The sequence below is a fragment of the Balaenoptera acutorostrata genome, chromosome 11 (genome assembly GCF_949987535.1).
Source record: "Balaenoptera acutorostrata chromosome 11, mBalAcu1.1, whole genome shotgun sequence".
Taxonomy (NCBI): domain Eukaryota; kingdom Metazoa; phylum Chordata; class Mammalia; order Artiodactyla; family Balaenopteridae; genus Balaenoptera; species Balaenoptera acutorostrata.
Genome location: NC_080074.1, coordinates 60,456,763 through 60,481,115, shown reverse-complemented (window position 1 = coordinate 60,481,115; position 24,353 = coordinate 60,456,763). Strand labels below are relative to the sequence as shown.

At 46.3% G+C, this 24,353-nt stretch overlaps 1 protein-coding gene across 1 annotated transcript; it reads right to left on the bottom strand.

Annotated features, from left to right (window-relative positions):
* Nucleotides 1-722: 722 nt before the first annotated feature.
* Nucleotides 723-23,366, bottom strand: TIMELESS (timeless circadian regulator). The gene is made up of 30 exons (XM_057557519.1): nt 23,265-23,366; nt 16,599-16,697; nt 14,842-15,004; nt 14,538-14,691; nt 14,128-14,242; nt 13,972-14,034; nt 13,585-13,686; nt 13,251-13,406; nt 12,873-13,006; nt 12,589-12,676; nt 12,136-12,312; nt 11,555-11,772; nt 11,205-11,308; nt 10,892-11,061; nt 8,900-9,034; nt 8,269-8,420; nt 7,128-7,225; nt 6,916-7,036; nt 6,609-6,810; nt 6,193-6,338; nt 5,489-5,574; nt 5,283-5,400; nt 5,111-5,193; nt 3,996-4,138; nt 3,623-3,800; nt 3,473-3,541; nt 3,231-3,349; nt 1,774-2,035; nt 1,537-1,641; nt 723-1,396 (listed from the first exon to the last, which is right to left on the bottom strand). The coding sequence occupies exons 3-30, from the start codon at nt 14,936-14,938 to the stop codon at nt 1,323-1,325; spliced, it is 3,669 nt and encodes a 1,222-aa protein (XP_057413502.1). The 5' UTR covers nt 14,939-15,004; nt 16,599-16,697; nt 23,265-23,366; the 3' UTR covers nt 723-1,322.
* Nucleotides 23,367-24,353: the final 987 nt, after the last annotated feature.

Genomic DNA, 24,353 nt, shown 5'->3' with positions numbered 1-24,353 from the left:
TTTGTCTTTCTCTGTTTGACTTATTTCACTAAGCATAATACCCTCCAAGTCCATCCATGTTATTGCAAATGGCAAAATTTCATTCCTCTTTATGGCTAAGTAATATTCCATTACATATATACCACATCTTCTTTATCCATTGATGATGTATTGATGGACACTTAGGCTGCTTCCGTATCTTGGCTATGGTAAATAATGCTGCTATGAACACTGTTGTGCATGTATCTTTGTGAATTAGTGTTTTCATGTTTTGCAGATATATACCCAGGAGTGGAATTGCTTGGTCATATGGTAGTTTTATCTTTAGTTTTTTTTTGAAGAACCTCCATACTGTTTTCCACAGTGGCTACACCAATGTATGTTCCTACCAACAGTGTACAAGGGTTCCCTTTTGTCCATATCCTCACTAACATTTGTTATATGTGTTCCTTTTGATGACAGCCATTGACAGGTATCAGGTGATATCTCATTGTGGTTTTGATTTGCACTTCTCTGATTAACGACATTGAGCATCTTTTCATGTACCTGTTCTGATGCATACTCTTTTTACCCTAAAGATTTATCCTAGACAAAGGATCTTGAGGTGTGAATGTTTTTCTGTGTCTTGCGTAGGGAAAGCAAGAGAAAAGGGAAGGCTGATAATCTCTTTTAACCCTAATAGTTAAAAGTTCTTACACGAACGTAGCAGGTGGAGGGTTGAAGTATTTAGACAGATTGGCAAGTCAGATCAACATTGGCAACTTTTAATTTTACATGTTTAATTCAATGCCAAACACCAACCAAACACGTTCATCATCTGACGAGTACTGCATCCCAACCCTATTTCAACATTAGGAACTGGGCTCAATCTGGTGTTCAGGGGGTGATCATAGGAAAGAAAATGAGGATGGGCGTGTCTAATGCCTTTTAAAAATGGTGCAACATCCCCACTCATCATGTCACAAAACTCCCCATCTAGTGCTGTGACCCACCTCCAGCAGAAAGGCAAAAGGAACAGACCAGTAAGAGGGGTCTAAGGTGCCTTCTATATTTCACTCACTCCTCTCCTTTGCCAGGGTGTGCTATTAACCAAAGAAGAAGAGGAATAAGTCTCCAGAGAGCTACTGAGGCACACTGATAAAAGTGGGAGAAGCAAGAAGTGACTGAACAGGAGGCCAACACTGTTGCCTGGATTTCCTGGACCCTAAATCCATGCAGAAGCCGAGGGCTCCACAGCTTCTGTCCAGTAAGAGGAGTTTCCAGGCCCTGTATGTCCCTCCAAACTCAGATTTAAATTCACCACTTAAAAATGGGTCTATCTCTGCCCCTAGGCATCTGGCTCTTCAGTCGCTCTCATCGTCATCCTCAATCTGAAACCGCTTCTTCTTCCGGATTCCTGGAGCTCCCAACTCTGGTGCTACGGGAATGACAGGGGTGAGAAGACAGGATATCTAAATTTGTTAAGGGGGAAGGAGGATGGTAGCATTTACCTTCAGGACTGGAGGGAAGAGTGCTAGAGGTTAGAAGAAAAGGCAGATCCCGACCAGACCCCCCTACCTTTGCTCCCGCCCTCATCTTCCTCCTTTTCCTCATCGCTGTCCAGCAGCTGTCGCTTCTTGGGTGCCACTTTCAGCTGCTCTTTCCCACCATCAGTCCCTTCCTCTGAAACGACCACGAGAGGCATAAAATTAGGGAACTAGGTCCTCATAGTCTCAAATACCCTATCAGCCCTCTTGATCACACGGCTGCGTAAGTACTCAATAGTACTCAATAGATAAGTGGTCCTGGTATTACCCTCTGGGGACACCAGGCCTGCTTTCTTTTTCCGGGCTGACAGGAGGGCCCTCGGGGCATGTGCTCGATGCTCCTTTTGGCGCTCCTCCTCCTGTTGGTGCGCCTCTTCCTGTTGGTGCTCCTCCTCAGGGCCTTGCTCTCCAGGGACCTTAGGTTCTAATCCTGGCTGAAGCTTTTCCTCCTCCTCTGGTTGGCTCAAAGAAGCTGCCATCCTCCGGAGCTGGGTGGGACTCAGCTTGGCTGGAATTCGCCAGAAGGTTTCCTACAGGGGCAAAGAAGTCGAAAATGAGAGTAGTGGGAAAGGAGCAGCCAGCCTCTAGTGCGCCAGATTTTGATATTATTCATTGAATAAATATGAGCCTACATTGGTGAAGCTCCACAGGGTTGTGAACTCTACTTATTGCTTATTTATCTAGTATGTGCCCAATGTCTAACACAGTGCCTGATACACCAGGAGGTTCCCAGTAAATACAGTTGTTAACTACATAAGTAAATGAATGGATCCTGGGGATCTAAAGGTGAGTCAGATATGATCCTTGCTCTCAAGGAACTCACAATCTAATGAGAGAAAGAACCAATGTACTGTAACACCACAGGACTGGGGCTATATTAAGGGAATGAACAAATCACAGCCACCAAAATGATTACAGTTGCCCCTCCGTGTCCGAGGGTTTCACATACATGGATTCAACCAACTGCAGATCAAAAACATTGGGGAAAAAAAAATGAAAAATTCCAGAAAGTTCCAAAAAGCAAAACTTGGATTTGCTGCACATTGTCAACTATTTACATAGCATTTACATTGTATTAGGTATTACAATTAATCTAGAGACGATGTGCATAGGTTATACGCAAATACTATGCCATTTTATATGACAGACTTGAATATCTGTGAATTTTGGTGTTGGGGTGGGGGGGTTGAAGGAGGGATAGAGACTGCTTCTCTGAGGAAGTGACAACTGAACTAACTCTTCAAGGTTGGATGGAGTGTTCATCAGGAAGATGGGTGATCTGCCACCTTGTGTATGAGGTTGGAGCCTTCCAGTAGGGGGACTGGCATGATCAACTGTTTGGGGGTATGAAAAAGCCTACTGTTTGGAGGATGGAAAGTAGCCCCGGATGACTGTAGTGTCAGGTAGGTGTGTGGTGACGTGGCTGTGAGGCTGCAATGGCTGGCCAAGGCCACAGACACCACTGGGAGGCTGTGGACTTTGTCCTGCAAACAGTGGGGAACCATCAAGTGCTCTGATCAGGGGAGTGATATAATCAAAACTGTATTTTAGAAAGATAACTCGGGGGCAGTGTGGAAGATGGACTTAGGAGAAGGGAAGATTGGAGAGATTAGCAGGACAGCTGCTGCAGGAGTCACAGTCAGAGGTGACAGGAAATGAGGAGGAGGGGATGTATCTTAAAGTAGCACCAACACCCTTGGCTGATGCTGTAACTGGTGTATTTACCTGCCCAGAGGCAGGAGGCCGAACCCTTAGCTTTTGCAACAGCTGCTGAAACTGTTCATTTTCCATTGCTTCCTCATTTTCTTCTGTCAGTGGCACCAGTGGAACTGCCTGAGAGCAGCCTAGGACAGGGTCAATGGTCACATGGTGAAGATGTGAAGAAAGAACTGGCCCTCCATCCCACGACCAGATCTCCAGCAGCCTCCAGACCCCCATCCTCCTGAAACCGTCATTTATCCACTCACCAACCTCCTCCCGATCTTCCGCTGCTCGAATGAGGCAGTTCTGGAGCCACAGGAGGGGAGCAGAAAAGCCTAAGGGAAGGTGGAAAGCTTATAACTGGCCCATACAACCAACCCCACCACCTGAGACATCTCTCCCAACTGGGCCCTCACCTTCCTGATGCAGGTTTTGCCCAAGGTTTTGAGTTGAAAGGACGGAGCCACTGTGGGTTTGTTCTGCTTCTGAGCCCTCCTCTTTCTCTTCATCCTCTTCACTCTCTTCCTCTGGCAGGTTTTCCTCTTCTTCTAGATCTTCCTGGCAAAAATCGTTCAAGGACTCCTCTTCATTAGGCTAAAATTCATTGGGGTGGGTAATGAACAAAAGGGGACAAGATGAAGAACTGAGTGGAGTCCTCTGGTTCCTGGCCACCCCACTGGGGGGATCTACTCAGAAGAGCCTGAGACAGGAAGAACCTGGGTGGGCTACTTCTAAGGAGCACTTCAGGGGGGGCAGGTCCAGCTGGCAGAGCCAGGGTAAGACTGTTACCAAGCTTGAGGGCGCCAACTTCTTCCGGCGTTTCTTGTACAGCTCCCGCCGCTCAGCCACCAGCCCCAGAGCCAGCAGTTTATCCACTATTCGGGCCCGTGAGCGTTTGGCTGTGATGTTCTTCATGATATTACCCAGCACATCTATAGAGAAAGAAAGTGTGAATGCCTAAGAGCAACAGGGGAAAGGGATTAGTAAAGGAAACAGAGGTCTTTGGAAAGAGGCTAGCTCAATTCACTCAAAAATGACACCACAAAAAACAGTATGGGGGTCTCTCAAAAAACTAAAAATAGAATTACTATATGACCCAGCAATTCCACTCCTGGGTATATATCCAAAAAAATAAACAGAAACACTAACTTGAAAAGATACATGCACCCCAATGTTCATGGCAGCATTATTTACAATTGCCAAGGTATAAAAGCAACCTAAGTGTCCATCAACAGATGAATGGATAAAGAAGATGTGGTACACACACACACACACACACACACACACACACACACACACACACACACACACACACAAAGGAATACTACTCGGCCATAAAAAAGAATGAATTTTTGCCATTTGCAGCAATATGGATGGAGTTGGAGGGCATTATGCTAAGTGAAATAAGACAGAGAAAGAGAAATATTATACATCACTTATATGTTGAATCTAAAAAATAAAACTAATGAATGAATATAACAAAAAAGAAGCAGAATCACAGATATAGAGAACAAACTAGTGATTACCAGTGGGGAGAGGGAAGGGGGAGGGGAAAGATAAGGGTAGGGGATTAAGAGGTGCAAACTATTAGGTATAAAATAAGCTACAAGGATACATTGTACAATACGGGGAATATAGCCAATATTTTATAACAACGATAAATGGAGTATAACCTTTAAAAATTAGTGACTATAGTGAATCACTATATTGTATACCTGTAACTTATATAATAAAAAAGAAAAAATATATATATTTAAAAACAAACAAACAAAAACGACACCACAAACAGAGCAAGTGGACAGGATGGAGAGGATAAGCCTTCCTTGGGAACAGGAAGCAGCAGGAAAAGAAATTGAGAGCTTGGCTCTCATTTCAGAGGTTCCCTGAGCTTCCACCTCACTTACCATCAGAGTCCTGGAACTCCTCAAAAAGCCGCTGCAGCTCCAGCTCCTGATCTTCCGTCCACAGTACAATCTGGGTTCCTTTCCTGTTCAGGGGGGTGTCAGTGGAAGGGGGAGCTCAGGGAGTGAAGAGTGGATTCCCCACCTCAATTCCCTCCAGAGCGTGTGCCTCTACCTCTGGAAGTCCTTGACGCTGTCAGCCAGTCCCAGCTGTACCAGATGGTGGATGACCTGCTTGCGTGTCCGAGGAGCAGTTTTCAGGTGTGCCAAGATGGTGTCCACCACATCCTGACCTGAGGTGGAGGAGGAGTGAGGCAGTGAAGAGGGGTCCTGGAGCTCAGGCTGCCCTCCTCATGCTCTTCAGACCTCAAGGCCTCATACCTTCCACATCCTTATGGGCAAGGTACAGTTCCTGAAGCTGGGCCTCCTCCTCTGGGCTCCACACAGGGCATCTGCGACTAGAAGATCTAAATGGGGAAAGGAGAAGGGGAGCATGTAGATTGTTGGCTCAAAAAGAGGAGACCAAAGGTCTTCTCTTCTAAAAAGAATAAGGGCAATGCAGGTACCGCAAAGGAGCCAGCTAGCAGAGGCCTAAGGTGTGCTTTCTTCCTCTTACTCTCCTTCCACTTAAGAACCCAAAAGTCAAACTAAGATTTTCCAGGTTGGGCCCATGGAACCTGACACTGCAGGGGCTGAGAGTATTATGGGAAAGAGAGAGAAGAGTGAAAGGAGAGGAGCTGAGATACTCAGGGAAAGAGGACAAATATTTCTATGCATCCTTATGGCTTCCCAGCACATCTTGGGATAAGGCACATATAGACTCTCTCTGGGGGGCCACCCCACTCTGACTGCCCCCCCGAACGCTGGTGAAGAAGGAAACTAGAGTAGACAGGAGACTTAGGCTCAATCCCAGTTCCTCTCTCAGGTGACCTCAGGTAAAGCATTTCACCTTCAGGGCTTGTTTTCTCACCTACGAAAGGGAAAGAAAGGTTACACCAACTGATCTGCAAGCTCTTCCAGCTCTGACACTCTGTGACTGTGTCACCCCTTCCCCACCGCCAAGCCTTCCCCATCCTCAAGCTCACCCGCCATCCAGGGAGCCATAGCCCTCAGTCATCTCTCGAACCACAGCTGTGTTCTTCCAGAACAGCAGCTCCACAAAGGCTTTTTGGTTGACCGCGGCCAATGCAAAGAACTTGCCCAGGATGTATCTGGCAAAAGTCACTAGCTCCTGTGGGAGAGGGAGACTGCTGTGAGGCCTGTGGCCTAAATGTACATAAACATGGGCCTTTAGGTATTTTTTCTAGGCCTGTTCCCAGCTGCCCCCTCCTCGCTCAGCCTCTTCTATCCTTCCCCTTGCAGCTCCCTCAACCTGCCTGTCTACTTCCTCACCATTCTCTCATCGCTCAGCCTTGACACAGCTCAGGGCACTTTATCCCCTATCCTTTTACCCCAGGACTCCCCTACACTTCTAGAACCTCATTCTTTTGTATCTCCTTACTTTGTAGGCCCCAGCAGCAGGGTCGCTAAGCAGACGATTGAAAAGGCAGAAGAGGGAAAGCTGGAAAAGCAGGGCTTCCATTTTGAGATCATAGGCCAGCCGGTGCAGCATCTTGACGACACAGTGGTTGGTGTGGGCGCTATTTTGCTTGTAGCTCCGCAGCAGCAGCACGTAGGCTTGGATGACAGTTGAGTTTGCAAAGCTGCACCAAGACAGGGAGCGAGAGGATGTCAGCGTGAGGACGTGTGGTTGTCCTCACAGCCCCACGGTCTCTACCCTGACACCAATTCCGTCCCCCGGCCCGCACCGTTTCAGGTAGTCCAGAAAGTTAAATTCTTTCTCCAACACCTCGACCACGTGCAACTCTTCCTCCTCCTCCTCTTCTTCATCTTCTTCCTCTGCCCCCTGTTCCTCTGGCCCCTGCTGCCCTATAGAAAGACTGAGGATTACTGGGTGTCTGTGACGCTGGCGCTAGAGAAGAGCTAGAAGGAGAGAGGTGAGAAGGAAATGGAGACTCACGGGGAAGCGGGGCCCAGAAGATTTGCTTCAGCAGCTGAATCTCCTCCTCTGGGGAAATGTTCTGAGAGCCAAACACATCTCCTTCTGGCCAGACCTCCCTGGAGCACAGAGAGAAAAAAGGCTTTCACCAGAGGGAATATCTCAGTTATAATTTGAAGTGGGAGAAGGAATTTAGACTTATTTTATTTTCCAGCTGGAAAGAGGATGCAGACTGTTATTTCAAAGATGAAACAAAGACTCTAGGGAAATTTTCCCTCATAAGCCACACTGCAAAGAAAATCATATAGGAAGAAAAGGCAAATAATGCAAATGCGTGACATTTGAACAAATGTTGAACAAATGTACATATTCACACAATGGTGTTTTTTGTTTTTATAAATTTATTTATTTATTTATCTATTTATTTTTCGCTGCTCTCACAATGGTTTTTTAAAGCCATTAATAATTGCAGAAATATATCTGATGAGAAATGATGCTCACGGGACTTCCCTGGTGGTCCAGTGGCTAAGGCTCCACGCTCCCAATGCAGGGAGCCTGGGTTCAATACCTGGTTGGGGAACTAGATCCCGCATGCCTCCTGCAACTAAGAGTTCACATGCCGCAACTAAGAGTCTGCATGCTGCAACTAAAAGATCCAGCATGCCGCAGCAAAGATCCCACGTGCCTCACCTAAGACCCGGTGCAGCCAGAATAAATAAATAAATATTTGAAAAAAAAAAAAGAAATGATGCTCACAATATATTGAGAAGTGAAAAAAATACTATAAATCAGTATTGCAATATTTCGATCTTGTAAAAGAAGGTGTATATGATATGTCTATATGTAACACAGAGGGGAAAACTCTGGAAGATAACTCATCAAAATGTTAATGATGGCTATCTTTGGCTCATAGAATTAACTTTATTTTTTTTTCCCCAACTAACTGTGCTAATATTTCTCAAAAATGAAACAAAAACAAATAATAAACCTCCCAATAAACCAACCAAAACTCCCCAGGACTCAGTACCCTGTACAGAGCCCCAGCGCTTCTGAGGGGACTTCTCTCTTGAAGACTGAGAACCCTGTGCCACAGTGAAAGCCACTCCCTGCCCCCAAAAGCCCAGGGGCTGGATGTGGAAGGATGGGTAGGCAGGACTCTTACCGGGCAGACCTAAGAAGGGTCAGGGCCTGTGGGGCCTGGCCAGCCAGGAGACAGTCTTGGATCCGCACCATGGCTTCTGCCCGCTGTTCTTCCACGGGCACCTCTGAGGCCGCATCAAAGGGAACCATGGAGTCCAAACTGAGCTCAGGATCCTAGAGAGGGATTATTAAAGCTTTGGTAACAGTTGGGGCAGGGGAGACCCAGAGAGCCTGCCCAGAGCACTACCCTCAAGAAACAGAGAGTAGGACTTCCCTGGTGGCACAGTGGTTAAGAATCCACCTGCCAATGCAGGGGACACGGCTTCGAGCCCTGGCCCGGGAAGATCCCACATGCCACAGAGCAACTAACCCCGTGCGCCACAACTACTGAGCCTGCACTCTAAAGCCCACAAGCCACAACTACTGAGCCCGTGCGCCACAACTACTGAAGCCCATGCACCTAGAGCCCGTGCTCTACAATAAGAGAAGCCACCGCAATGAGAAGCCCGTGCACAGCAATGAAGAGTAGCCACCGCTTGCTGCAACTAGAGAAAGCCTGTGCGCAGCCATGGAGACCTAACGCAGCCAAAAATAAATAAATAAATGTATTAAAAAAAAAAAAAAAGAAAGAGAGAGTTTCTGCAACTACTTACCTGGGCACAGCACTGTAGCTGCTCGGCCAGGGAGGGCCACACAGACTCCAGTTCCTCTGGGCTGTAGGGGACATTACCAGAAGCTACGGACTGATCTAGGACCTTCTTTTTCTTCTTTCTCTTCTTTCGTTTGTTCTACAGAGAAGGAACTGTGTTAGGATGGCACGAGAGCTAGGGAGGCCTTTTCCCCATCAATGTCCTCTATTAACTAATTAATTAGATGTCTGAATTAATTAGACATTCACAGAGTGACCACTATGTGCTACTCAATGGCAATGGGGAAGCAGCAGTGAAGAGCACATTTCCTTGCCCTTGAGGCGCTTGTGGCCTAGTGGGGGAGACAGGTAAGTAGACAGGTAAATGACACTACAGCCTGGATAAGACCTAGAACATGGCTGAGCATAAAACGCCATAGCAAAACCCAGGAACAGCACGTGACTCGTTTCTTGCGGCAGTGATACCTTAAACAGAAGCCTAGAGAATGAGCAAATTTGCTCTGAGGATAAAAAATTCTATATGAAAAGGCTTTATAAAATGCAAAGCACTCTGCAAATGTAAACTACAATTTTTTCTCCTGAAAAGCAGGAGAATGAGAGTCAATACCCCGACCCCGCTCCCCCAAGTCATGGCTGTGAACCAGTCTTCGCTGTGGGCAAATAGGAGGGCCTGTGAGGCCCTTAATGAGGTTCATGCTTTATTCAAGGAACTTACAAACACACTAAAGGTCAGGAGCATGAGTTTGGATTCCAGCAGACCAGGATTTAAGTATTGACGCTAGCCATATACCAGCAAGACCTTGGACAAGTTGCTTAACCACTCTGCGTATGTGTCCTAGTGCTATTGTGAGGATTATAGGGAAACCTTAGCACAACGTCTGAGACGTAGTAAACGCTCGATAAATGATAGCACCTGTTAGTACTGCTAATACAACAGAGCTCCGAGTGTAAATAGACCTTTTAGAAAAGTCTCATTGGTACTACAGCCCCTTTCAAGTCCAGTTCTGACCGAGTTTTAACCTATAGCAAACAGAATTATAGGAAAATTTTTACAAAGCAGAGTCCTTGTGTCTCCAGGATAGAAATTCCTTGAGGTTTTCTTCTTGTCCCAGACTTTTCATTTATTATATCATTTCAGGCTCATGGGTAGATGTTACAACCAACTTTAAAAACCAGGACTCACACAAGCAGCTTAAGTTATTCTAACAGTAACTAATACAGGATGAGATCCCAGACCTTTGACTTTTTTTTTTTTTTTTTTTTTTGGCCGCACCATGCGGCATGTGAGATCTTAGTTCCCTGACTAGGGATCGAACCTGGACCCCTGCAGTGAAAGTTCAGAGGCTTAACAACTGGACCACCAGGGAAGTCCCCAGACCTCTGACTTTTAATGTAAGGCCCTTTCTATCTCATTACAGTGCTTCTGAAGTATAACCAGGAAATAGCACAGCATAATTACTAAATTCTAAAATTATTAACCCCCTGGGACTTCCCTGGCAGTCCAGTGGTTGAGACTTCGCCTTCCAATGCAGGGGGTGTGGGTTCCATCCCGAGTCGGGGAGCTAAGATCCCACATGCCATGTGGCCAAAAAAAAAAAAAAAACCCCAACAGACATAAAACAGAAGCAATATTGTAACACATTCAATAAAGACTTTAAAAATGGTCCACATCAAAGAAAAAAATCTTAAAAAAAAATAAGTAAATAAAATAAAATTATGAACCCCCAGAGTCTATGTGCTTAGCACAGAGCAGGCGTTTAATAAATGTTTCCTGAATGAATTAAGATACTTATGGTAGATCAGGGATCAACCTAATGAGAGGAGACTCACAAGGCAGAACCACATTGGCAACACCAATAAAACTCTTGCCCTTAGTTCAGAGTAGTTCTAACAGACCAGCTTGAGCTACAGAAAATGTGAGGAGAAAGAGGCCCCTGTCCTTTCTGTCTCCCACCCTTTCCCCCCAGCTCTTTCTACACCCTGGGCTGCCCAGTACCTGCACCATCATGTTCCCACGGCTCCGACAGAACCGCTCCAACATCTTGAGGAAGAGGTGGGTGGTTTCCACCAGGTCACGAAGGAAAGAGCGGGGCTGGCATCTCTCATCAAACTTTCGAAAGAGTGCCAGGAAGAGCTCTCGGTACTCCATCACATAGAAAATGTTGTCTAGAAACAGGGAAGAGAAAGGAATGGAAGGACTGATCTGGAAAGCTTGGGGAGAGGAGAGACGGGTGAAGCTGGGTCTGGGAAGAGTGAGTTTCGGATCAAGAGGCAGGGAAGGCGGGATCAGAGACCAAGCCAGGCCTCACTCTGGATGATGCGGCTGCTCTCCCTCACAGCCTCGTCTGGGGACACATTCATCTCATTCACTGTGGCCAGCAGCTCCTGATAGGCCTTCAGAGCCAGGTGCATCCTGTGAGAGGGAAAGAGGTAAAATGCAGGACAGCTTAGGACCTTGGTTCATGGAAACAGTATCACCCTTTGCACCCTCACCCGCCAAAATAGTTCCATCAAAAACGGAATGACCCAGCCAGTCCTTGCTCCCCAGCTGACCACCTGAAGCCTGAAACAGGACAGAAAGTACCATCCAGAATTCAGGCATTCAGATTCCCAGCCAGGCCAAGATGTCCACTCTGACCCCAATTCTCCTCCTGCTCACCGGCGTGCCCAGGAGGTGGCTTCCTTGCGGTCGGTCAGCATCATCTCATAGTACTTGGTGAGGTTCTGCTCAATGAAGTGGAAGGTGCGGACACTGAGGGTCTCAGAAACCAGGCCTGGCCGGAAGGAGGCAGCTCGGTTGAAGGCCATGAAGAAAGCCAAAGCCCACATGTAGTAGGTCTCATCGTGCTGCTGAGCCTTCTCCCGAAGCAGGTGGTCCTGATGTCCAGGAAAAACAGACCACTTCATGACCTCAGGGCTTCCAACTGCCTCCTGTCCTATGATGACCAGGTGGACCCTGGACACCACTGTAACAATATTCTAGGACCCAAATTTCCATCCCTCTCTCATTCTCTCCACATTCCCTTCCCCTTCCTCTGCGGCAATCTCTACAGCTTTTTTTGTCGTATCAATAACCCCCTCCCTCCTGACTTCATCACCATGTCTCAGGCGCACCCTACATCCGTCTCACCTACTAGTCCACTCTCCATGGTCAGCTTTCCATGGGTTCCTCCCCAGCTTGCCCTTCTTACCCACCGCTGCCCCAATCACCTCTCTACTCCAACTTTCCTAGGCTCTCACCTTCACCGAGCCCATGAGCCGGTTGTAACAGTTCTCCAGGAACTCAGAGCAGAAGTCTCTGAGAAAGAGTCTCACGTTGAGGGCAGAGCGGCGCTGAACGGACAGCTCCCGGGCAGCCTGGCGACGTTTAGGTACCCGTCGGGGCTGCTTTCCCAAATCTGAAGTGTAGTTTTGGAGCTGGGGATGTAGGTTGAGGGAATTAGAATTACTCCTAACCACCTCCCTCCCCGGCAGCTCTTTACACATCCTTGGTACTACAGTTTTCTCAGAAGAAACTTGTAGAAGGTGCTCTCCCTCTGGTACTAAGTGAATATGCAGGTAAAGACAATGCCAAAAGCTCTTTTTCTCCTAGGTCTCCAACTTTCTAAGCCCAAGAACAGAGAAGCTTTACCTCCAGAGAGATAAAGGCCCCCCACTCCACAATGTTCCCACCCCTGATGGTAGCATACTCACATTGTGGAGACCTTTGTGAAAGATGAGGTCCCTCTCCCCAATGGATTTCAAGCCCTGGACAATGTAGGAGCCCCCAAATCGAGAATGCCTGCAGAGAAAAAAAAGTCCAGGGTGATTCCTCAATTCTCTGGAAGCTCCATCCCCATTCTTTTTCAGCAGCACATCAGAGCATGTTGTAACTGCAAAGTGCTCTTTGGTCACCACTGCCTTAGCATTTGGCCCAAGCCCTAGCATTCCGTAGTGCAGGAACAGGAACATGGGTAGAGCAGCTCTCCACCACTCACCTGTTGCCTCGCTGCAGGGCTCGAGTCTTCTTTTCTGCCATCTCTCGCTGGCGCAACACCTCCAGTTCTGCCACAGCTGTCCTCCGCTCCTGAGCTAAGCGTCCCTGCCCTACTCCTGCCAGCTGCTCAGGGTTCTAGATTTAGAACAAGGAGGGAAGAGTCAGAAGGACAGTCATTCCCTATTCTGAGTTCACTCCTAGTGGGGACAGAAAGAGTGAACAAAATAGGACTGTTGATGGGACCCTGTACTTAAGACATGGCTATTCCACCTGGCACCTGCCTTCCCCAGGTATTTCAGTCATGATACAAGAGCAATTCTGGCCGCACAGCAGAAACGGACATGAGGGAAGGGATTGAGGCAACAGGTGAGTGTCTCACCTGGTCACGAAACATAAGGGAGATGATCTCCAGCACATGGAGGCTCCACTGATGCTCCGCAGTTGCGCTGGCCAGGAAGAGGAGCAGGTCGTCCAGGCCACTGAGGTGAATCGCCCAGAGAAGCCGGTCGTGGACACTGGCGTCATCATCGATCCTCTGAGCGGTAAGCGGTGAGGGGAAAAGGGGAGATCAGTCAGTTCTACTGCCCTGCCTTGAGGTTTTCCACCTTATTCCTTGACGAAGGTCCCTCCCCGAGTTTCGTCAGAGGACAGAACAGCGAAAAAGGGGCAGCCCAACCTAATCAAGCACAAGAACTCAGACCAGCCAAGATCACCTTCTCCTGATCAAGGTCGGCTGGGACATGGAGAACATTTCTGACCAGCAGCAGGATCCGCTCAATCAGCAAGCTGTCTTCCTCCTGCCGCTCCTCCCAGCCCTGGTCAGAAGAAGGAGAGTTAGAGGACAAGACCCCCTGTGGAAGGCGGGAGGCATCTACCCTGACGGGGCGAGAGAGGCACAGAGAAGAATCAGGATTAAAAAGAAAGAACAGGAAGAGTTCAAGCAGTCCCGAGGCAGCAGAGACAGCGGATTGGACTTGTACCCCCAAGGACTGGGACCGTATCTCCAAACCCCGCATGTTCTGACGCCCCACCTGGGGTTCTGCCCAGGGGAGGAGCAGGGCGTTAACTGTCCCCTGGGATCTTGTGAGGTGGAGACTCACCAGCTGCAGCAGCTCATACAACGTTTCACTGAGGACTCCAAAAGCCTTTTCACTGGCAAAGGCCTATGAAACAGGGGGATGGACCTTAAGTACCCCCACCCTCTCCTTTCCCACAGCCCCCAAACTCTGCCCCGGGATTCTGGAGGAAAACCTCACCTCTTTGTAGGCCTGCAAGTACGCTAGCACCTGCAGAAAGTGGTGCCGGAAGCTGGGCTCCTTGGGCACGCTGCCAAAACAGAGCAAGGCTGGTTGTGTCAAGTTCACCATCAGCCTGGGGAGACCATGAAGGAGGGAGAAGCTGTTCAGTTTCCTCACCAGGCACAAATACCAAAGGCTGGCACACAGTATATGTTAAAAAGCTGGGGGATCAACAACGAGGTCCTGCTGTATAGCACAGGGAACTATATTCAATATCCTGTGATAAATCGTAATGGAAAAAACATAAAAAAGAATGTATATATATGTATAACTGAATCACTTTGCTGTACAGCAGAAATTAACATAGCATTGTAAGTCAACTACACTTCAATTAAAAAAAAAAAAAAAAAAAAAGCTGGGGAATCAACCTGATGACAGCATGAAAGAGAGACTGGTCCTGGCGGTGCTGGGTAAGGATGGGTAGGAGGTCGCTCTGCAGGATTTGCGCTGCCCCCAGCTGCTGCCGTACATCTCGCGTCTCATCCTCATGCCTCAAGTAGCGGATCAAATCCTTCACACTCTCTTCAGGGACAGAATAAACACTTACATGGAACCCTGGCAGAAGCTCTACCCAGGCCCATGTGCTTTTCATACCCATGGCTTGAGAAATTCAAAAGACCTAGACTCAAGCGTTTTTTTTTTTTTAACCTGTTACCTCAAAAAGCGACTCACCTAAGCAATCTGGCTCCTTGTGGTAAGTGTCTCCCTCCAAGTACCCAAGAGCACTGCATGTGGCTAGAAGTTCACAATTCATCATGTTCAAGTCCATACATCAGTGGACCAGCCGTTAGAGAAGAAAGGCAGGTGGAGCCAAGGGAGCTAGAAATGACGAGGCCTATAGAGACAAGGAAAGATAACAAATGTAGGGGGACTTCCCTGGTGGCTCAGTGGTTAAGAATCCGCCTGCCATTTCAGGGCACATGGGTTCGTGCCCTGTTCTGGAAAGATTCCACATGCTGCGGAGCAACTAAGCCTGTGGATCAAAACTACTGAGCCTGTGCTCTACAGCCCATGCTCCTCAACAAGAGAAGCCACCGCAATGAGAAGCCCACGTACCGCAACAAAGAGTAGCCCCTGCCCGCCGCAACTAGAGAAAGCCTGCACGCAGCAACAAAGACCCAATGCAACCAAAAATAAAAATAAACAAATAAATAAATAAATCTATAAAAAACAAAACAAAACAAAACAAATGTAGGGTCCTCCCCATAAAAGGGAGCGGGGAGCAGGCAGGGCCCTAATGCTCTGAGTATTCTGATCAAGGTCCTCAAGTGCTTCACTTTTGTCAGCACCGAAAGTGCTGTTCCCAGTCCCAGCGAAAGCTTTAAGTTAAGACTTCTACCCAGGAGGCTCCGAGACTAAGAATTAAGCCATCCCATCCTCTAAATCGGGTCTGAAACTGTAGAAACAGTATGTTTGAGTCTAGATAACCTAGTAGAAAGAAAGGCTGGTTAGCACAGGGCATCAACTCAGAGAATTTCACCCTGAGAAAGCTCTGCAGCCTTGTGAGAAGGTGGGAGAATGAGCTTCCCTCTGCCTTAAAATTGCCGGGGGAATTCCCTGGCGGTCCAGTGGTTAGGACTCAGCGCTTTCACTGCTAAGGGCCCAGGTTCAATCCCTGGTCGGGGAACTAATCCCACAAGCTGCGCAGCACGGCCAAAAATTTAAAAATTGCTGGACCCGGTCCCCCTCCACCTTCCACCCACACAGTTAGAGCTCTTCTGTACCACAAGAACTGAGAAAACCCAGCTCTGACTGTACAGTGATCCCACTAAGGATCTGATATATCCCAGGAGCCCTGAGGCTTCTGAGGCCCTGGGGATATGTAAAGAAATTTCCCTCACTGTCCTCCCCCAAGTTACTCTTAAATTTTGGTGATCTTAGTAGAGGCCAGTACCTAACAGAATGGGTGAGGAAAAGAAGTAAATAGGAACTAGTTAAATTCCTTGTCCCTCTCCACAGAAGAACCATCTTCCTTTTCTGAAGCACACCCCCTTTTATTAAGATCCCTAAACCCTCATCAGATAAGCAAATAGGCACAGATCCTGGATGTTTCAGCACCTGACACTAGTCTCACACACACACACACACACACACACACACACACTACATGCACTATGCGTCCCCTTGTCACATTCAGCCACACTCTCAGCACGCAGCAGCTTCCTCTAAAAACACGTTTCCCTGTTCCCTACGTACCCCTAGCCCAACTCCACCCCTGTTCCCCCACAGGAAATAAGAAATGGGCCATGTCCAAAGGACCAAGGTTTAATGCCTGATGTTATCTCCATGCATTTATGTAACTGGGCTACTTCTCTAGGCTGCTGCCTTCCCTTCCCCTACCCAGTGCTAATCTCCTTTCTGACCGCTCAGCCCAACAACAGTGAGCCAGTAAAACACAGAATGACCAGGAAAACTGAAGGGATACCTGCCTTTGCTGTCCTTTCTCATGGGACTTGCAGACCCTAAGACCTGGGCTCCAGTGAGGTAGGTGCAGTGTGTGAGATCTGTGACTCTCCTCCAAGATGGATCTAGCTTAAAAAAAAAAAAAAAAAAAAAGATACATCTAGCTTCTCCAGACAGACCACTGGTGTATACACACATACACACACACAGAGCAGACCAATTCTAATATTCAATAATATTCAATATTTGTAAAACTGGCCCCAGCAGAGTACTCAAACCTCTGCTTTCAACACATCGTTTTACCTGAAAGGCAAAAATAACAGAGGTGGTAACTGCTGTTACCTGACTACCTAAATAAAAGCTGGAGAGGAAAGGAGATAGGGAAGGAGCATCCTTGCAGATGTGAGAAGGGGAGAGGTTATGTAAGAGACCTAAGACTTCAGGTTCTAATCCCCTGCAGTGCTGACAAAACCAGAGAGCAACAAGCAAGGTAGAGGAAGAAATGGGTCAGATGACTACGATAAAGCTCCCAGGCAAGTTGGGTTTACGTGAGGCAAGCTGGCAGTCTTGGGCCTATTCATTAGAACTGGAATAAAAGAGCTCTAAACAGGAGTTCCAGCCCTCACTGGTAGAAACATACTATTAAAAAATCAGCCAGGGACAGAAAACTTACAGTTCACTCTCTTTTCATGCAGTTATCTAGAAGCTACTCACCTAGTCCGTGTGGCCTCATCTTCCTCTCCTAGACCACTTATAACCTGATTATCTGTCTTTTATCTACTTCACACTTACCCATCCAACCCACCACTTCTTAGATCCATGCCTTAGGTGCCTCGTCTGGCTATCTAGCCCCCCAACCCAGGAACATAAACATACATATTCCAAGACATAGAGCCCCCTCACGCTCTCCAAACCTTGCTCCCGCCTTCTGGAAGGTCCACCTCCCTTAACTCCAAAAGTTCTAAGCCTATCTGACCTTCAAGATCCAGCTCAAATGCCACTCCTCCATGAAGCTCTCCCTGATAGCCTACAGCAGGACAGGATCTGACGGCACATATCACTCTAAATGGACTTCCTCCTCCGTCACTGAACTACTTCTTTACGTTATAATAACTTAGAATACATCTTTTCTCCTCTACTAAATGTTGTTTTATGCATTTCTGAATGCACTGAATTTCTTTCATAAGACAGACACTCAGTAGAAACTGTTAAATGCAACTTGGTGTAATAGATAGAACAGTACAACGGTCAGATGGTGGGGTCAGAGTCCTGGCTTCACTGCCTACCTGCCCATTTATTCCTCATCAAGTCAGTCTTAGCTTCCTTATCTGAGAAGTAAGGGAAAGGATACTGTGGCAGCCATGGAAGTGCCTGCTCAGATTTCTCAAGAAAGAACTTTCCATTCAGCTGCAAAGAATGCAGTTAGCTGACAGCACCTCCAGGACCCACCTCAGCCCTACTCTTCCTGGGCAGTCCCCCAGCTAATGACTAAGCACAGGGCTCACTACAGTCATAGTGAGCGTGGGCTCACTATAGTTACCTCCACCAAATTCTTTCCTCCTACAAAGAGGGAAAAGGAGAAACCACAAGTGCTGTTTCAGGACAAAGGGACAGAAGAGATATATACAAGCTTTTAATTTCTCTTTGTTCCAATCGGAGTACTTTATTCTCCTTCCTGAGTTTTCTACTTTGAAAATAATTCTCCCCATGCCACCTCTTCGACCCAGAACAAAGGCAAAACAGGAAAACCAGCCATTCTGGCTTACCAGAGAACCAATAGAAAAAAGAAATTCTTTTTTTTTTTTCCTGAAAAAATGTTTACCTTAGAATTAACAAAACATGCAAGTAAAAGCATTAACATTATACCCTCAATGTCTCAACTACCTAAACAGTCATTCTCAAGCCAGGCTGTACTTTAAAACCACCTTAGGATACCTGCTTAGGCCCTGTCCAAATATTCAGAAACTCCAGGGGCTGGGGAGAAGGGGCACAGGCACAGTATTTAGGAAACGCTCGCCAAATGATCCTATAATTGGGAACTGCTTTAACATATACAAGACTATTATGCTGAAGGAAAATCGAGATGCAAAGGCGGGGGGGAAAAAAAGATGCAAAGGTGGTCTACAACTTTATTCAACAATCAGCAGTTAGTTCTCATCATTTTTTTAATGGATGACCTTCTAGATAGGGTTTTTTTGAGTTTTTTGTTTTGTTCTGTTTGCTTTGTTTTAAAATACTGACTGGGGTAATATAGTTGTTCCCCAACTTCTGGATTTCATGGATGGGTCTTTAATGTTTTTTCAATTTAGGGAGACTAACCTAAGGTGGTAGACTCTAAATTTTGTAACTTAAGGACAATTAAAAAAAAATACAGACACACAAACCTCGTATATTGCTGGTAGGACTGTAAAATGGTGCAGCTGCTGTGGAAGTTGGTTTGGCAGTTCCTCAAAATGTTAAACAGAGTTACCATAGTACCTAGCAATTCCACTCCTAGGTATATATCTGAGAGAAATGAAATGCACGTCCACACAAAAACCTGCACACCAATGTTCACAGCAGCATTATTTATAATAGCCAAAATGTGGAAAACCCCAATGTCCATCAGTTGATGAATGGATAAACAAAAAGTGGTATATCTACACAATGGAATATTATTTGACAATAAAAAGGAATGAAGTACTGATACACGCTATAATATAGATGAAATTTGAAAACATTACGTTCCATGAAAGAAGCCAGACACAAAAGGTAACATATTGTAAGATTCCACTTATATGAAATACCCAGAATAGGCAAATCCAGAGAGACAGAAAGTAGATTAGTGGTTGCCAGGGACTGGGGAGAGGAGGCAACGGGGAGTGACTGCTAGTAGGGACGTATGTGGTTTCTTTTGAGGGTGATAAAAATGTTCTAACATTAGATAGCAGTAACAGTTGCACATCTCTGTGAATTGTACATTTTAAAAGGGTGAATTTTATGGTATGTGAATTATATCTCAATACAGCTGTTATAAAAAAACACCCAATTACTATACATTGTTTTCAGTATTTAAACACCAAAAAACCCCCACAAAAACCTAAGAAGGACAAAAATCCCAGAATAAAGTACAGTCCTTTAATACATTTAATTTTATGAAAAAACTCATTATGTTGTATTTTCACATTTTATCATAGACAGATGAGAAACTCTGTCAAACACCTTAGACAAAGCAGATCTGGACATTTAAAAGGGATGTTAGTTACTTTTCTCACTCAACTAAGTACTAAGCAGTTGAGATGAAGCAATAATCATCTCAAATGCAGGCCTCAAAATGCAAGAACCAAAGGAAAATAAAGGATAAAATATTAAATACGCTTGCAATTCAAAATAGAAAATTAACACATTTCTTGAAAACAAAATAAAACCAAGCAAAAAACTCTGTCCCAAACCAACCCTGCTCTAAGAACCAGCTTTGAGATTCACTAGTATGAACAGAATGACGCTTGGCATTTGAATTCCAGTTCTGTCCAGTACTAAGTTGGTGATCTTGAGCATGTGGCTTAACCTGAACCTCAGTTTCCTTATCAGTACACCGAGAAGAATAAGTAGGGGGTGGTTCAGATGAGATCATGGAAATCAGTGTCATTTGTGGACCAATGGACGCTGGTCCACAAACTGTTAGCAGTCTGCATCAAGACATGGACAAAAACAAAGCATAAGCATTTAGAACATCTTATAGCAATTTGACACAGTTGATGTTTGTTGAATCTAATAGTAAAAATGCCTATATTCTGTATGTCTCTTTTTAATGTTATTTCTCTAGTAATTTAATTTTTCTAATAATACTATTCTAGTTCTACTATTTTAGAAAAGTACTTTATATTTCAAGTGATATATCACAATAAAGCTAGAAAAAAAAGAAAGAAAGAAAAGTACCGGTCTGCAACAGCTTGGGGGGGGGAAAAAACCCTGGTCGTTCACCACGAAAGTTTGAGAAGCTCTGATATCAAACACTTTACTGAGTGTTGAGCACAAAGAATTCTCAAAATATTAATTTCCTCTCCATCTATTGGACTCTATAGTCAGTCACTAAGTGCTTACAAAGATCCTCCTAGGCAAAAGATAGTGCTGTGCAGGTGCAGTGGCTGTAGTGCTAAAGAAATTTAAGGAATTTAGTTGCAGAAATAAAACCCACCTAATATAGAAGAAACAATGTAAAAGAAAGTCAGTAATAGCTCTAAGTGATATTTTTTAAAAAATTCTGAAAAACTAGGGCTCTTTTCAGGTTAAAGTAGCCAAGGAGGTTTTGTCAGAGAAAGTGTGATTAGAACTGGGCCTTTGAAGGCTGCATAGAATTCAGGCAGCTGAGAGGAGGAGGGGAACTTAAGCAGAGAATTTGCCAGAGTAAAACCAGAGAGGGAGCCACTATGAAGAGAGAAGTCTTAACAGGAAAGCAATGGAAAAGAGGGTTGGAACCGGCTTTATGGGAAAACTTGGTCTTTGTCTATCAATTCAAGGATTTAGAACATAAGCCTGGGACTAACTGAAGATTTCTGAGCTGAAAAACAAAATGATCAAACTGGGGTCGCACAAGCAGGAGCACATATCCTACTGGTGTATCACTACACATCACTCTCTGTAAGGTCTCAATCTTTTTTCCTTTTACTGCATTCACTCTGCAAAAGATCCCAACCTCAGATCAATGCAACCATTTGCTTTCTAGACTCCTGGATTCAAATCTAGAGTCAGATCTGCTAGAGGAAACCAAACAATCCTGCAAAATGATACACAACAAATGTGGTCTCCAACCTGAACAGGTCCTCAGCCTGGCCCAGCAAATCCTCAGTGTTCCTGGCCCTCTCCCTCTTCTCCTTCCCAAGGAACAGCTGTTTCTAACTTTCACCGTTACCCTCAAGCCCCTTTACTCCACTGCTTCCCACACCTCTCAGCTGGTGTCTCAGGTCCCTTCCTCTCAGAACAACTGAGATCATCAGAAACGAACTGTCTCAATTCTCTCCACCCAAGCCTAAAAACATACATATTTCAAATGAATCTAAGCCCTCCATTTGTGAATGATCAATTACTTCTCGTCCCTCAATTGCTTCTTCCTCATTCCTCATTTGTTTCCAATTTTCTCTTTATACTGGCTCCATTCCCATATGTTATGAGTTGCTCAAAGCTCCTCCGTCTTAGGGGGTGGGAAAACCCCCCAAAACAAAAGAAAACAAACACCTTTCCTTGACCTCATATTGGCTGCTCCTCCACTCCCCCTTAAGTGATGATGCTCCGCAGGCTTGCGTCTTTTTCTTCTTTTGGTGGCCCTGCCACACAGCTTGGGGGATGTCAGTTCCCCAACCAGGGCTTGAACCCGGGCCACGGCAGGTATCATAAGTGCTCAACACATGCTTTCTAAGCTGAAGTAGACAAGTTTCGAAGTTGAGGGAGGAGAGGTTGGGGCTGGAGATTTGGAGGCATCAGGATGTAAGGCGGTGTGTCAAGTTGTGAAAGTAGATAAACTTACTCAAGAGAGTTCTGAGAGGAGTAAGGAAGCCAGGGCAGACTTCTTTGTCACCCTGTAACTGCAGAGGACTCATTTACACGTGTTCTTCCTTCCAGTTCCGTAAGGGCAGGAACTCTGTTCTATTCATCTCTGTCCACCTGGTACTGAGCACAGGGCACAGTACATGTTAGGAGCTCAGTAACCTTTTACTCAGTTGTATAAGTGCCACTGATAATAGAGGGAGGTAAAATACTTCAGGGACACAGAGGAGGAAGTGACTACTTTGGCCCAGGAGGGCTGGAAATAGAGGTTTTCAGCGGGACAACTGAGCTCCTGAAAGAGAAGTTCATTTGGCAGAGAAGTGGCAAGAACTTCAAGTAGAGGGAACAGCAGGAGCACAGGTACCAAAGCATGAAAGAGCACAATGCAGACACACCCTTTCCACAGGTTTGGGAGTCAAGTGCATGAGATAGAAAAAAATGATAGGGAGCTTTAGAAAATCAGCTGAGAGGGTCAGAGTCAGACTGCCAAAGGCCATGGACACCCACCTAAGGATATAAACTTGACCGTGGGCGGCCAAAGAGGAGTTTTAAATTTAATCTGAAATGACCAGATTGACTTTTTATAATGGTAATTATGTAGTGGCAGCACGAAGGGCCAAGAATTGAGAGACTCAAGGGAAGGAGCTTAATTAACGGCTGATGGTCCGGCTAACAAACCCAAGCAGAGGCTGTATCCTCCTTAAGCCTTCTACCCGAGGGAAAGGAAGGAAGGGAATGAGAAATCCATTTTATAAAAACTCAAGATTTAAGTCAAGCGACCAGTGAATCCCAGCTCCTGCTGACCACCAAGCTGTACACCTATATTTTTCGGGTCTGAAGTGGATGGAAAGTTCCGAAGGGTAAATGCCCGGGAAGCTTCTGTCTTACTTTAAGGGTTCCAAGCCCCTCCCCATCACAGCCGCACCGCTGCGCGAGGACCTATCTGTGCAGAATCGCGTCGGGAAAATGACGGGACGTCCCAGGAGAGTTGGAAACGCTGTGGCTCCCACACTGGACGCGGGGTGGGGACGCGTGCGCACCTAAAGCGCGCGCCCCGCCCCCTGTCTTTAAACCGGGTGGCGGGAAAGGGGACTCTGCGCCTCCCAGAAGAGCCCCCGAGGCTTCGAAGGGACGCAACCCGCTTAGAGCCCTCTCGCCCAGACACTCACCCGCTCCCCGCCGGTCCTCAGGATCCCCGCAGAGCCAGCAGCGGCCGCTACATTTCCCGCCACCCGGCTGGCCTGGACCAGATCCCGCCTACGTGGGGAGCGGGGCGGGGAGAGCGGGGCTGGTCCATGTGACCTCGAGCGGGCGGGGGAGTTGGTGATGAAGTAAGGAAAAGGGAAGCGAGTACAAGTATTCTTTTATCTGAGTCGATCCCTTATATTGAGCCCCAAATCACAGCACAATGGATTTCCTGCTGACTTAAGATAATTGGGATCTAAGTCCGATTAGAGGTGAATTTACAAACATTCTTCCCCTGCACTTAGTCAAGTGGATTATTCCAAAGTCTTAACAAGGTTAGTTAGAAAAGTTAGGCTTTATTTGTGAGGAAATGGAGAGTTCAGCTACGTGGAAGAGTGGTCTTTTGCGGGGCTGGGGTGTCTGTCTTACTATAGGTATAGGTTTAAAGCTTGTGAAGTACGCAGGAGGCTCCTAAAAGGAAGAGGTCAACATAAGTATTCGTCGTCAGGTCAGGGTCTCCTCTGGCTTCTGTTGAGATGAGTGTATTTTCCCAACAACAAAAGAAAATAGGGATCAAACAAATAATATCTTGTGAATTATTAAAATTTGAATGGAAGGAATCAATTTCTGGGACATGTAAAGGGTTAGATTTGCTGAAGATGAAAGGACAGATGAGAGAAAAATGAAAAGACACACACAAAAATGGAAAATTAAGAAGACTATAGAACTAGTGATAAAAGCAGAAAGATGCCATTTGAAGAGTGTTTTGGGCTGCTCTAAATTAAAACTGAGGGTCAAATCCTCTCCCTCCTATGTCCCCCACCCCTACCTCTGCATTTGCTCCAGGCATCAGGTTTCCTGTTTTGGCCTTAGAGAGCTCTTCTGGGCTTAAGTACCACCTGCTTGGAGGCCACATTGCGGGTGTGTCAGGCAGAACAGTTAAGCTACTTAATTTTTCTAGATTCTAGGCTCACCCACCTTTTGCTTAGGTTGGGAGCTCAGTGGCCCAGGGCCTCCAAAGAGATCCATCATGCCAGAATGCACACAAAACCCAGCCAGTGGATGTAGATAGG